A 13,774-nucleotide genomic window follows, 5' to 3' on the forward strand; every position below is an offset into this window, starting at 1 on the left:
TGTGAATAAATTTGCGGCGTTGGCGCCGTGAATGGTGACGTCATGCGGACCCACAGGAATCGATAAGGGAATCAATAACAGTTTTTTAATCACATCTCTACTCATTATACCTTGTAACAACACTTTATGTAATAATAACATTAATTTTCACCTCAATTTTTAATCACGCCACATTTTGTAATATTCAGCCACATTTGATTATTACCAGTAATTGCATCTTAGAGACAAAAGTTATACTAATTAAATATTACTGACATGAAAATGTTAGAAGACATTTTCTTACACAAAATGTATTATGTTTTGCTATTACTATACTAAACATGATACTGAGAATTAAAAAAAAAATACAAATATGAAACAGAAAAAAATATTCATTCAATCAATGACCAATTCCATGTTGTTGTTTTTCAAAAATGTTGTGTTGAAATTCTAAATATATGATGCACTGTGTTGCTCTTATAGTTTTTGTAATTAAGAAATCAATTTCAATAGTTTATTATATAATGCACCAAATTGTTGCATTTCACTTAAAAAAGTGCAGCAAGTGCATTTTGTAATAACTTCTGCAATATGTAACAAGTTATTCCAAAATGCGTTAAAGTTTGTCACAAAATGCATTTATTCATTTATGTTAAGTTAGACCAATGAACCTACTAAATTCTTCAAATTAATTCTAATGAGATTAAATGTTTTGCGTTGCTGTGATAGTTTTTTTGATTAAGGCATCCATTTCAATAGTTTATTTCATAATAAAAAAAAGTGGCTTTCCGTGTTTATTCCAGGCCATCAGAAGCAAGTAGGACCAGATTTATTTCGAGTTTTCTACACCATCTGGAAGGAGACGGAGGCTGAAGCACAGGAGGTGTGTAGTACGTAATGTGAAATAACCTTTGTTGTACAGATCAATGTGTGCGATAACAAGTAAGATTTTTTTTTAAACTTGCTTTCATGTTGTTGTTGTTTTTGTTCTTCAGGTGTGCTTACCTGCATCAGTGTTGGAGCACATCGAAGCCAGCGAATGCGTCTTCAAGCTGTCCTCCTCAGTCAAGACGAGCCGCGGCGTGGGGAAGATCGCCATGACGCAGCGCCGGCTCTTCCTGCTGACCGATGGGCGGCCAGGATACGTGGAGGTGGCGCAGTACAGAGATTTAGAGGTAGACTTGTTAATAACTCAACAGTATCATTATTATTATGTATTGAAAGGATGTGTTTTTCCACAGGAAGTGAAAGTGTCCTCAGCTCCTTTCCTGCTCCTGCGAATACCCAGCTTGAAACTGCGAGTCCGGGGCCGGAAGGAGGCCTTCGAGGCCAATTTGAAGACAGAGACCGAACTTTGGAACCTGATGGTCAAGGAGATGTGGGCAGGACGCAACATGGCCGACCAGCACAAGGTAACGTACCTTAGCTTTGTGCCAACCATAATAATAATCTATGGGTGTGAGCAGAATGCAAATAATAATAGACTGAGGCTTTCATGTTAACTCACTTGAAATACTTATGAAGCACCGTACCAATCAAAACACTTTCTCATTTAATGTCATACAAAAAGGTCTCTAAAGTTTTGACTGGTACTATATAAACCTAAACAACTATGCTCAAAAAACACAAACATTGTTATTGTTTTATAGCAAACTACATCCACTCCAGTCCTGTAGGTGGCGGTAATGCACTTTAAAAAGCAATTGTCTATCATAGGGATGTAACAATTAACAGCATTGATATTAATGATAAACTTTGATAAAACTCATGATGTTTTTTTGTAATTTTGCCTATCGTTCATAATCATTATGAAAGACATGTCAACGGATGTATTTTTTATTTTTTTTTTGCACTCTAACTCGTAAATAAACGTAAATACAAACCCCGTTTCCATATGAGTTGGGAAATTGTGTTAGATGTAAATATAAACGGAATACAATGATTTGCAAATCATTTTCAACCCATATTCAGTTGAATATGCTACAAAGACAACATATTTGATGTTCAAACTGATAAACTTTTTTTTTTTGCAAATAGTCATTAAGTTTAGAATTTGATGCCAGCAACACGTGACAAAGAAGTTGGGAAAGGTGGCAATTATTACTGATAAAGTTGAGGAATGCTCATCAAACACTCATTTGGAACATCCCACAAGTGAACAGGCAAATTGGGAACAGCTACGGAAAAGGGTGGAGTGCCATCTCCGGGTTGGGGAGGAGATCTTGCCCCAAGTGGAGGAGTTCAAGTACCCCGGAGTCTTGTTCACGAGTGAGGGAAGAGTGGATCGTGAGATCGACAGGCGGATCGGTGCGGCGTCTTCAGTAATGCGGACGCTGTATCGATCCGTTGTGGTGAAGAAGGAGCTGAGCCGGAAGGCAAAGCTCTCAATTTACCGGTCGATTTACGTTCCCGTCCTCACCTATGGTCATGAGCTTTGGGTTCTGACTGAAAGGACAAGATCAAGGGTACAAGCGGCCGAAATGAGTTTCCTCCACCGGGAGGCGGGGCTCTCCCTTAGAGATAGGATGAGAAGCTCTGCCATCTGGGGGGAGCTCAAATTAAAGCCGCTGCTCCTCCACATCGAGAGGAGCCAGATGTGGTGGTTCGGGCATCTGGTCAGGATGCCACACGAACGCCTCCCTAGGGAGGTGTTTAGGGCACGTCCGACCGGTAGGAGGCCACAGGGAAGACCCAGGACACGCTGGGAAGACTATGTCTACCGGCTGCCCTGGGAACGCCTCGGGATCCCCCGGGAAGAGCTGGACGAAGTGGCTGGGGAGAGGGAAGTCTGGGCTTCCCTGCTTAGGCTGCTGCCCCCGCCACCCGACCTCGAATAAGCGGAAGAAGATGAATGGATGGTGCCACTTATGTTTAAAATGATCAAAATACAAACATTTTAAATGTTATTATTAATGTGCCCGTTACTACATTACATATATATTTATAGCATGTGTATAAAACCTTAATGGAGTTGTTTGTATGTTTTTAAGGGCTTTTATAGGCAGAATAGAGCGACTCCTTTAACATCCATTGTAAGCGGACTTTTGATCGCATTTATTTAATATTTAGAATGCTTAAAAAGAAAAAACATGTGTTCTTGCCTTACGTAAGAATCCTGAATGATAGCCAAAATTCTACCAAAAAAAAGTGGTTTCCCCTAAAGTGAAAATAAATGCAGTAAAGCAGCACCTTGGATTCTGATGCGTCATCTATGTTGCTGCTTCTTGATCTTAGCGCTGCTTTCGATACCGTCGATCATAACATTTTATTAGAGCGTATCAAAACACGTATTGGTATGTCAGACTTAGCCTTGTCGTGGTTTAACTCTTATCTTACTGACAGGATGCAGTGCGTCTCCCATAACAATGTGACCTCGGACTATGTTAAGGTAACGTGCGGAGTCCCCCAAGGTTCGGTTCTTGGCCCTGCACTCTTTAGTATTTACATGTTGCCGCTAGGCGACATCATACGCAAATACGGTGTTAGCTTTCATTGTTATGCTGATGACAGCCAACTCTACATGCCCCTAAAGCTGACCAACACGCCGGATTGTAGTCAGCTGGAGGCGTGTCTTAATGAAATTAAACAATGGATGTCCGCTAACTTCTTGCAACTCAACACTAAGAAAACGGAAATGCTGATTATCGGTCCTGCTAAACACCGACATTTATTTGATAATACCACCTTAACATTTGACAACCAAACAATTACACAAAGCGACTCAGTAAAGAATCTGGGTATTATCTTCGACCCAACTCTCTCCTTTGAGTCACACATTAAGAGTGTTACTAAAACGGCCTTCTTTCATCTCCGTAATATCGCTAAAATTCGTTCCATTTTGTCCACTAGCGACGCTGAGATCATTATTCATGCGTTCGTTACGTCTCGTCTCGATTACTGTAACGTATTATTTTCGGGTCTCCCTATGTCTAGCATTAAAAGATTACAGTTGGTACAAAATGCGGCTGCTAGACTTTTGACAAGAACAAGAAAGTTTGATCATATTACGCCTATACTGGCTCACCTGCACTGGCTTCCTGTGCACTTAAGATGCGACTTTAAGGTTTTACTACTTACGTATAAAATACTACACGGTCTAGCTCCGTCCTATCTTGCCGATTGCATTGTACCATATGTCCCGGCAAGAAATCTGCGTTCAAAGAACTCCGGCTTATTAGTGATTCCCAGAGCCCAAAAAAAGTCTGCGGGCTGTAGAGCGTTTTCTATTCGGGCTCCAGCACTATGGAATGCCCTCCCGGTAACAGTTAGAGATGCTACCTCAGTAGAAACATTTAAGTCCCATCTCAAAACTCATTTGTATACTCTAACCTTTGAATAGCCCCCCTTTTTTTAGACCAGTTGATCTGCCGTTTCTTTTCTTTTCTCCTCTGCTCCCCCCTATCTCTTGTGGAAGGGGAGACACACAGATCCGGTGGCCATGGATGGGGTGCTGGCTGTGCGGGGTCGGGACCCGGGGTGGACCGCTCGCCTGTATATCGGTTGGGAACATCTCTGCGCTGCTGACCCGTCTCCGCTCGGGATGGTTTCCTGCTGACCCCACTGTGGACTGGACTCTTACTGTTATGCTGGATCCACTATGGACTGGACTCTCACAATATTATGTTAGACCCACTCGACATCCATTGCATTCGGTCTCCCTAGAGGGGGGGGGTTACCCACATATGCGGTCCTCTCCAAGGTTTCTCATAGTCATTCACATCGACGTCCCACTGGGGTGAGTTTTTCCTTGCCCTTATGTGGGCTATACCGAGGATGTCGTTGTGGCTTGTGCAGCCCTTTGAGACACTTGTGATTTAGGGCTATATAAATAAACATTGATTGATTGATTGATTGACCTTTATCCAGATATGCACCAAAAGGGACTGTACATGGAGCATCGCACTACAAAGTTGTTACGCAACCATGCAGGAAATGCTTTCACTTGGCTTTTCGTGACAAAAGCCGTGACTGGATCTTTGTTTCCAGGACCCCCAGTACATGCAGCAAGCCCTGACCAACGCCTTGTTGATGGACGCAGTGGTGGGCAGCCTTCAGAGCAGCAAGGCCACTTACTCCGCCTCCAAGCTGGCTCACTTTGACCGCATCAAAATGGAAGGTAAACACACACAAAAAAACAGTATTGCAATTTGTTTATTACTATATGCTGGTCTGCAGTGCCCATGATGGTTCCCAGGACAACCGCTGAGACGCTGAAGCACAAAATCAACCCTTCCCTGGAGCTGGCCGCACCTCGAGCGGTGGACTTTCTACTCTACACGCCAGGTAAAATTCATTCCTCAACGCACCCACATTAAGTCCTCTCCTTTTTGGTTGTTGCCTATATTTTTGTAATGTGATTTATGTAACTAAGGTGTATTTGTCGCTTATTTGCTTCAGATGCAGTCAATAGTCATTTGTTAAACCTATGTAGTTATACTAGTGGTGTTCCTCAAGGTTCCATCTTAGGTCCTTTCTGTTTCATCATTTGGGCTATTCAACTGATGGGCCATGAGTTTAGTTAAAAAAAAACAGCAGATTCTTAAGAACACTTACAGCGCTGTCAAAAAGATGATCCTTGACTTGATAGACCAAAATCTAATTTCTTTGTTTTCCGGAATATACAAAATAAGAATATTAGTGAAGTGATAAGTCGAATTAGTGATGCGTTGAATAGGTCTGGTGTGCAATTTGCATAAAAGCATAGATCGAACTCATGCACCATGACGCTACTACCAGGCTGTTTTTTTCACTTGTGTTGCCTACTTAGACAATAATGGCTATTTTGGATAGTAAATCAATACCTCTCTGCGAGCTGTACACTTTCTACTCCAAACGTTCTCTAGTTTTGTCCCTTGACAAGTTTATGTGCGGTCATATGTAGTAGGATGATCTTTAGTGGACATCTGGTGCCACTTAAGTCGCCCGGCTGGTAGCAAAGCCGACCCTTTTGACGCATTTCTTATTTCTGTGGCTGAAAAGAACAAATCTGCCCATTCAGACGCTCTCTACCGGCCTTGCCTCTCGCCTCTCTTGTTGAATGTAGGTCATTCAAATGGATTGCTGGCGCCCGTCCAGTTCGCTCCCACGTCTCCTGTCAAGTGCCTATTCATTCCCTCCATGTTGCTCATGATTCCATCGCCCCCACGTTCCCACTTCTCACTTTTTGCACTGCAGGAAATGTGACCGTTGGCTGAAGGCGGGTGGGGTCAGGATTCAGCAAGTGTTTCTACATGATAATTTTAAAAGTTGTTTGGTTTGGTCCTTGAAGCTCAAAACTGCCATTTGGATTATGTCTTTTAAATTAGTAAACATTTATTTCCTCTATTGGCAAAAATAACATAATTTTATATCATTATGTCTTTTAAATTAGTAAACATTTATTTCCTCCATTGGCAAAACGAACATCATTTTATATCACTTAAAAAAATTGTTGTTTTTTTTACAAATGATTTTTATTTTAATAATCGTATATATGTTGGCACATTAAACATGCAGTGTGGGGGGATAGTATGTTTATTTTGATAGAACAGAATTGATGTACAATATGATAGCTTTAAAAATAAAACTGAACTACAACTTGACCAGAAGAAGTTTACCAGACTAACATATAGGGACGGCGTGGTGCAGTGGAAGAGTGGCCGTGCGCAACCCAAGGGTCCCTGGTTCAATCCCCACTTAGTACCAACCTCGTCATGTCCGTTGTGTCCTGAGCAAGACACTTCACCCTTGCTCCTGATGGCTGCTGGTTAGCGCCTTGCATGGCAGCTCCCTCCATCAGTGTGTGAATGTGTGTGTGAATGGGTAAATGTGGAAGTAGTGTCAAAGCGCTTTGAGTACCTTGAAGGTAGAAAAGCGCTATACAAGTACAACACACATATTCATATGAAATTTTACCGCAAATGTATTCTTAGCCCCTTCCTGCTGCGTCATTGATAAGAATATAAAGTATAATAATTAAATTAGTATACATTAGGACAAGCGGTAGAAAATGGATGGATAGATGTATAGGTACAAACTTAATTGGTTCTGTGATGAAGCTGTTAACTCAAAACACTTGTATCTCAAATCAATATCTCCCATTGAAATGAAGTACTTGGCCCCCAAAACAGCGCATATTCAACACGTAACATGTCTTTAAAAAAAAAAAAACTTTTAGATGAGAAATGGTGTCTAATGATATAATATAATGTACTAAAACAACTACCGTACAGTAGTTTTGTGAAGTAATGTAATAATAATGTACAGCATTTACCTTCGAGAGTGGACTTCTATGGGCTCGCCTTCCAGCTGCTTCTCCATCAAACACACCATCAGCAGCTATTTTCATTCACAAAATCTCTGCCGTTTAGAGATTATTTTAACATCCTTGGCTGGCGTTAGACTTATTCTGCTTCAGTACGGTGCAGACGAGCAGTGCTACGCTCAAATTGCTTTGCCAAGTTGGCGTCACGCTATGTCATGTTTTTGATTATTTATTTCTTTAATTCAATTATTATCATTCACTTCTCCTTCATACTCACTCACTTTCTTCCTTCCCATGGTTGGAAACACAAAATTAGGTCGATCTCTAGCTATAAGCTAATGTTAGCGAGTAAGACGAGATATTTCACGGAGTTCACTGTGACATTTACTTGTAACCCAAATTTTTGCTCACAACTTAAAGCATTACAATTCGCCAAGAGACAGCTCTTATTTCAAAACACACTTGGAATCTCTTAAATTGAGCTACCACTGTACTGTAATGGCAAATGACCCCATTTATTCTCGTTGTCACTCATGACTTGTCAGTGCTGGGCTGGTAAACAGACAAACTGGGGTCGAAGTTTATGCTAAAAAAAAAAGTGTGTGTGCATGTGTTTCAGGTCAGTTGTGGGTGTCTGTGAGCGGTGGCAAGGTGATGGTGTTTGATGCCTCCAGCTGGTCTCTGACACACACTTGTCAAGTGGGAACCTCAAGACTGGTAAATAAATAACGCATAAAAACACCTGACTGCCACCCATGTGTTGCCGGGCAGACTCATATCATACACGCATAAAAGAGTTATCCTCACATTTTCTGCTTGGGCCTCTCAAACACAATGTGTGTTATGTTCAGGGAGTGTCTGCCGTGTGTGTTTATTCCATAGGGAGTCGCCCCGCTGACCTTTGCTCCCAAACATGCAGGTCTCGGTCACATGAAATTTCTTACCTCTGTTATCTCTGCCGGTTTCCCACACAGGCACTGTAAACATTTGCCTGACATCAACAAACATTTGAGTGTCATTTTAAACGATTTCTATCTTATCTAATGGAACTCAATCTTGTTAAAGTGGAACACCTTTGCCATCTAGTGGAGTCACTTGAATAGTGCACAATGACACGTTTTGTTTATTCTAAGCCAGAAATAACAGTATTCATGTTTTGAGTTGAGTTGAGTTTGTGTTTATTCCGAACATGCATACATATAACATGATACATCATAATTTCCAGTTTCTCTATTCAACTTGTTCAAAAAGGAGTAGGAAGAAGCAGAGCTTATTTAATCCTACCCCTTTTACTTTACATATAGCAGTTGCTAAAACTTTTGTTCACTTCCTGTTCTCAATTTATTCACAATATACTCCATACATAATAACAATAAAAATAAATAATAATTAGTGAAATAAGTTATATTTCATATGATGAGATGAATAGGATTATCTAGAAAATGAATGGATGGATGAAATAAATTCAGAATGTTTATCATGGTTCTTCTTCTTTGTACTTTGTAAACACTTTAAGTTTGAAGAGTTTCTTGAAGTGGATTATATTAGTACATTGTTTGATTTCTTTGCTTTATCCATTCCATAATTTAATTCCACATACTGATATACTGAAGGTCTTAAGTGTTATACGCGCGTACAAATGTTTTAAATTAAATTTTTCTCTAAGATTATATTTCTCCTCTTTTGTTGAGAAGAATTGTTGTATATTCTTGGGTAGCAGATTGTAGTTTGCTTTGTGTATAATTTTAGCTGTTGTGTCGTGGAATTTCAGTATTTTTAGTTCAATGAATAAAGCGTTTGAATGTTCTCTATATCCAACATTATGTATTATTCGAACTGATCTTTTTTGTAACACGGTTAATGAATGAAGTGTACTTTTGTAGTTATTTCCCCATATTTCTTCACAATAACTCATATGGTAACACTAGCGAGCAGTAGAGAATATGGAGTGATTTTTGGTCTAGAACATGTTTTGCTTTATTCATTATTGACGTGTTTCTTGTTTCTTTTATGTCGTATATTTTTTACATGAGATTTTCAGTTAATTTTATCATCAATCATTATACCTAGAAATGTGGTTTCATTTACTCTTTAAATTTCTACTGTTACCAAATTACATTATTTTAGTTTTACTGAGGTTTTAGGATAGTCTGTTTTTGTCAAACCATCTTTTTAATTTGTTAATTTCTTCTGGTATTATAGCTTCTGTGTGTTCTCTCCTGAACAAAATGCTGTTGTATCATCCGCAAAGTTTGTATGAAGTTATCAACATGACACTAATCATTCTGTTGTAGAATTGCATGCTGGCAGTGGACAAAGACCAGGTGTGGATGGGCTCTGAAGATTCTGTTATCTACATCATCGGCATGGTGGCCATGGTCTGCAACAGGCAGCTGACGGAGCACAGGTCGGAGGTCACCGGGCTCGCACTTGACACCGACAAGTACAGGTAACTAATGAAGTTGACACCTGTGGAAGTTCCCGCTTTAGCAGTAAAACACAGGAGATTGTCAAATTATTATCTGGTTTATTTGATCAATGGCTTCCCAATGTGCGTTCTGGATTCAACTTGCTTCTTACACTGAATACACATAACATTGTATGTATGTAAGTATGGACAGACGTACACATTTTTGCACATTTATAATTATAGCCGAAATCTTAATGCATTTTAGGCGCAAACTAATGTGAGGTGATGAGGCCACTTCAAGGTGTAATGTGTTATTTCAGCCAGAGGGTGGCGTACTCCTGCAGTGCAGAAGGAACCATCATTGTATGGGACATAGCAACATTGCAGGTTTGTTTTGGAGTACATTTTGCTGACTTGTTTTTTTGTTCTTTAAGCACTCACTGCATGTTTGAACAAATGCTCTAACAGCCGCAAAGCAATAACTGGAAAGAAACGTATTTTATATTGTAAGTATTTATACCATTGTTATTGATTTGGAGTAGCTACATGTTACAGCACATGCAGGGATAAGGTCATAATACTTTAAATGCAGCTACTGCCATCTTGTGGCGATATTAAATAACTACATGAGGAGTGCTTGCAGCCACAGCTGTTATTTAATGCACAATGCCAGTGTTTCTTTGTTTGTTAGTGACACTGGCAGTTATTTTATTCACATTAATTGAAGCATTTACAGAATGTAATTTGTTTTTGTTTTTGTTTTTTTGTGTAAACCTCACAGGTGAAGAAGAACTTCCGCCTCAGCTGTGACCGCCTGCAGTCAGTGTACAGCTGCAATGTGACGCTGTGGTGCTGTGGGTATCTCATTTGGAATTTAAGCTATCAAAAAATACTTTGTTAAACTTCCTGTTATATCTTTTTGTCATTCTCTTTAGGCTCCAGGGACAGCATTATGGAGGTATGGAGGAACGGTTCTCTAAAACATCGTCTGAACCTGCCCGAGCAACACAAAGGCGCATCGGCTACGTTTAGCTCAGTGCTTTTGTTACCTGAGGTACCACACACACAAACACTTGATCTAAATGTTTACAGTCTGCAGTGCGTGACGGATGATTTATATGTATGACAGAGGGAGGAGCTGTGGAGTGTGTGCGTAGATTCCGGTGATGTGTGCATTTGGTACATGAAGGACACATCTAAACCTTACCAACGTGTGGCGTTGCAGGACTGCACCGGATGCCACTGCATGATTAAAGTGAAAAATCAGGTAGACCACATTATTCAGCAGGATTTTGTATTCGAGTGCGGTGGAACCTCGATTTACAAACTGAATTGGGTCTTGAACAGGGTTCGTAAAGAGAAAAGTTTGTACATGGGAGCAAATTCCTCTTTAGGAAACAATGTAAACATCAATAATGGTTTCCACAAATTCAATATTTTTGTAAAAGCTAGTTCACTTTGAACACAATATAAAGTGCTATAAAATACTCTATATCAAACAAACATAACAAGGGGGAGATGGATCACCTTTCTTTTTATTAACAAAACCAAAACAGCAACAAGGAGCTAAACTGTCCTCATTTTCAGCCGCCCTGCTGACACGCACACACACTGTCATTAGTCCTTTGGTGCACTCACAATGTGAAATCACAGAACTCCTTAACTTTAACAGTCAGGTTTATACAATAATTCAGAATAACAAATACAATACATTTTACCTTGTCAATTGTCAAGGGGAGGAAGTGTCGACAACACTGTGGATACTTCCTGAATGTCTTAAACCACAAATCGCTTCTCTATTGCTTTCTTTGAACTCCTCCTGAGCTATCAAAACTAGGAAAATGCAGTAAAAAGGCTAAAAAAACAACAACCTTAAATAGCACACAAAGTAGCAATTGTCACAGTAATGCTATCAGGCAAAAAATGACTGCGTTACATGGCACACAATGGATGGATGAAACGTTCTTACACGGAGACGAGGTTTGTACACCCACCAAAGCATATTTTATTCAGCCTGTCGTTTGTAAATCACGAAGTCTGTACAATGAGGAGTTTGTGAATCGAGGTTCCACTGTATATCTTGTCAAGGGATAATACAATGAAATGACATACTTTTGAGCAGTCAGTGTGCAGCTTGTATTGCAGTATACAATCACACAGCCGTTATTTTCTAAATACAAGTTAAGATAAGTGTATTTTGCCTGCAGTCAAGCATGGTGGCGGTAGTGTCATGGCACATGAGTGCTACCGGCACTGAGTAAGCTGCGGTTCATTGTTAGGAAACATGAGTTCCTGATACATCCTGAAGCATTTTATTTGTTTTCCAACATGAAGAGGAGCCTAAACACACCTCCAAGTTGACAAGTCACAGCTGGGGTGAATTGTTGCTATTGATTTAGACTAAAATGGCTGTGGGTTGACAGTAAATCTGAACTACTATACAAGCTGTACACTGACTACTCTAAAGTGTGTATTGTTGCCCCTTGAGGGAATGCTATAATAAAACGGCACTTATGCTTTAAAATAAAATGCCTGATAATACACTTTTTTTTTTTTAGGTGTGGGTCGGCGCTGTTGGCCGTGCCTCCACCAAAGGGAAGATCTACATCCTGGACGTGGACCGCCGCCAGGTGTTGAAGGAGCTCCACGGCCACGGTGACAAGGTGACCACTCTGTGCTCGGCGGAAGACCGCTACGTTCTCAGTGGCGCCGCCAAGCACGACGGGAAGGTGGCCATCTGGAAGGTGGAGTAGGAGTGTGAAGCGTGGCAGCCATTGTTGTTTACATCCACGGCCTCTCGAAGACTTGACAATGGAAGGGATGTAATTTAGCCTTCTACCTTATCGCGTCAGTATAAACGCTGTGGAGGCTTTGAATTCACCTGGAAAAACAAGCTGTGATTATATCAATAATCCACCGTAAAGCAAGTTTATTTAAGAAACGTTATTCTGCCCTGGAAGTTTTTTACAGTCAACACCGACACCAACATGTGACATTTTCGGACCAGCACCACAATATTTCACACATATAGCACTTTTCTGAAATGTTTTTTAGCATTTTGGTTATCAATCAATTTTGCATATGAAGTAAACCAAAAAGTCTGAATTTTTTGCAACAAAAATCACTTTAAAGGTGCCTCACACGTACTGTACAGTATCTATGTTTGTACCTATTTAATCTTTGTACTGTAGATCCATAGGCATTTGCTTCGCATGCATTGTATTTTTAATGACATAATTATAAGGGCACTGTTTGTATAACACTATTGTTGAAAAATTTCTAACAGTAAACGCACAATAAATGTTTTTTAAAACAGATTATTTTGGTGTATTTTTGCTACCACAATAGGTCGTTGTTTAGTGTGTGGCTATATGAATTACATAACCCAAACTAAGTCCTTATATATATATTACAAACTGCACCTGCAGATTCCAATAGTGCATTCAGTTCTAATAATATACATATTTTTATTATTTATGCATGTGTTTTGTTACATAAAAACCCTCATCCGCTGTTAATCTCCGCCCCGCACAGGTCAAGTCATGCTGCAGTGATAAGGGGTTTTGTGTGGTTCACTCCTAAAAACAGTCTTCTTTTAATCCACAGAGCATTCGGATTAGGTGGGGGAACACACTCACATTGTTTTTGATCGACTCGCTTTTACAATACCCTTATTTGTTGGAAAAAGTAAATCAAATCAGGGGCGATGATGACAGCATTTAGCATACTTGCCAACCTTGAGACCTCCGATTTCGGGAGGTGGGGGGAGGGGGGCGGGGGTGGTCGGGGTGGGACGGGGGCGTGGTTGGGGGCGTGGCTCAAATGGGAGGAGTATATTTGCAGCTAGAATTCACCAAGTATTTTATATATATATATATATATATATAAGAAATACTTGACGTTCAGGGAATTCTAGCTATATATATATATATATATATATATATATATACGTATATTATATATATATATATATATATATATATATACATATATACGTATGTGTATATATACATATATATATATATTTATTTTATTAAATATATATATATATATATATATATATAAAATAAATACTTGAATTTCAGTGTTCATTTATTTATACGTATACACTAGAGATGCGCGGTTTGCGGACACAACCGCGG

General features: G+C 39.8%; 1 protein-coding gene across 2 annotated transcripts in view; it reads left to right on the forward strand.

Moving 5' to 3' along the window:
* Positions 1–12,948, forward strand: part of dennd3a (DENN/MADD domain containing 3a) — a 36,402-nt gene extending 23,454 nt beyond the window's left edge. The window contains exons 19-30 of one of the 2 annotated variants that reach the window (XM_061966969.2): positions 783–862; positions 975–1,154; positions 1,221–1,391; positions 4,966–5,095; positions 5,155–5,262; positions 7,842–7,939; positions 9,517–9,671; positions 9,953–10,019; positions 10,414–10,486; positions 10,568–10,686; positions 10,762–10,899; positions 12,191–12,948. In XM_061966969.2, coding sequence (XP_061822953.1) covers positions 783–862; positions 975–1,154; positions 1,221–1,391; positions 4,966–5,095; positions 5,155–5,262; positions 7,842–7,939; positions 9,517–9,671; positions 9,953–10,019; positions 10,414–10,486; positions 10,568–10,686; positions 10,762–10,899; positions 12,191–12,385 — 1,514 coding nt within the window. In that variant the 3' untranslated portion in view covers positions 12,386–12,948. Of the gene's footprint in view, positions 1–782; positions 863–974; positions 1,155–1,220; positions 1,392–4,965; positions 5,096–5,154; positions 5,263–7,841; positions 7,940–9,516; positions 9,672–9,952; positions 10,020–10,413; positions 10,487–10,567; positions 10,687–10,761; positions 10,900–12,190 lie in introns of those variants that run through there. The other variant, XR_009815897.2, reaches the window with a different exon arrangement.
* The last annotated feature ends 826 nt before the right edge of the window (positions 12,949–13,774 follow it).

Source organism: Nerophis lumbriciformis, linkage group LG11 (assembly GCF_033978685.3).
Source record: "Nerophis lumbriciformis linkage group LG11, RoL_Nlum_v2.1, whole genome shotgun sequence".
Classification (NCBI taxonomy): Eukaryota; Metazoa; Chordata; class Actinopteri; order Syngnathiformes; family Syngnathidae; genus Nerophis; species Nerophis lumbriciformis.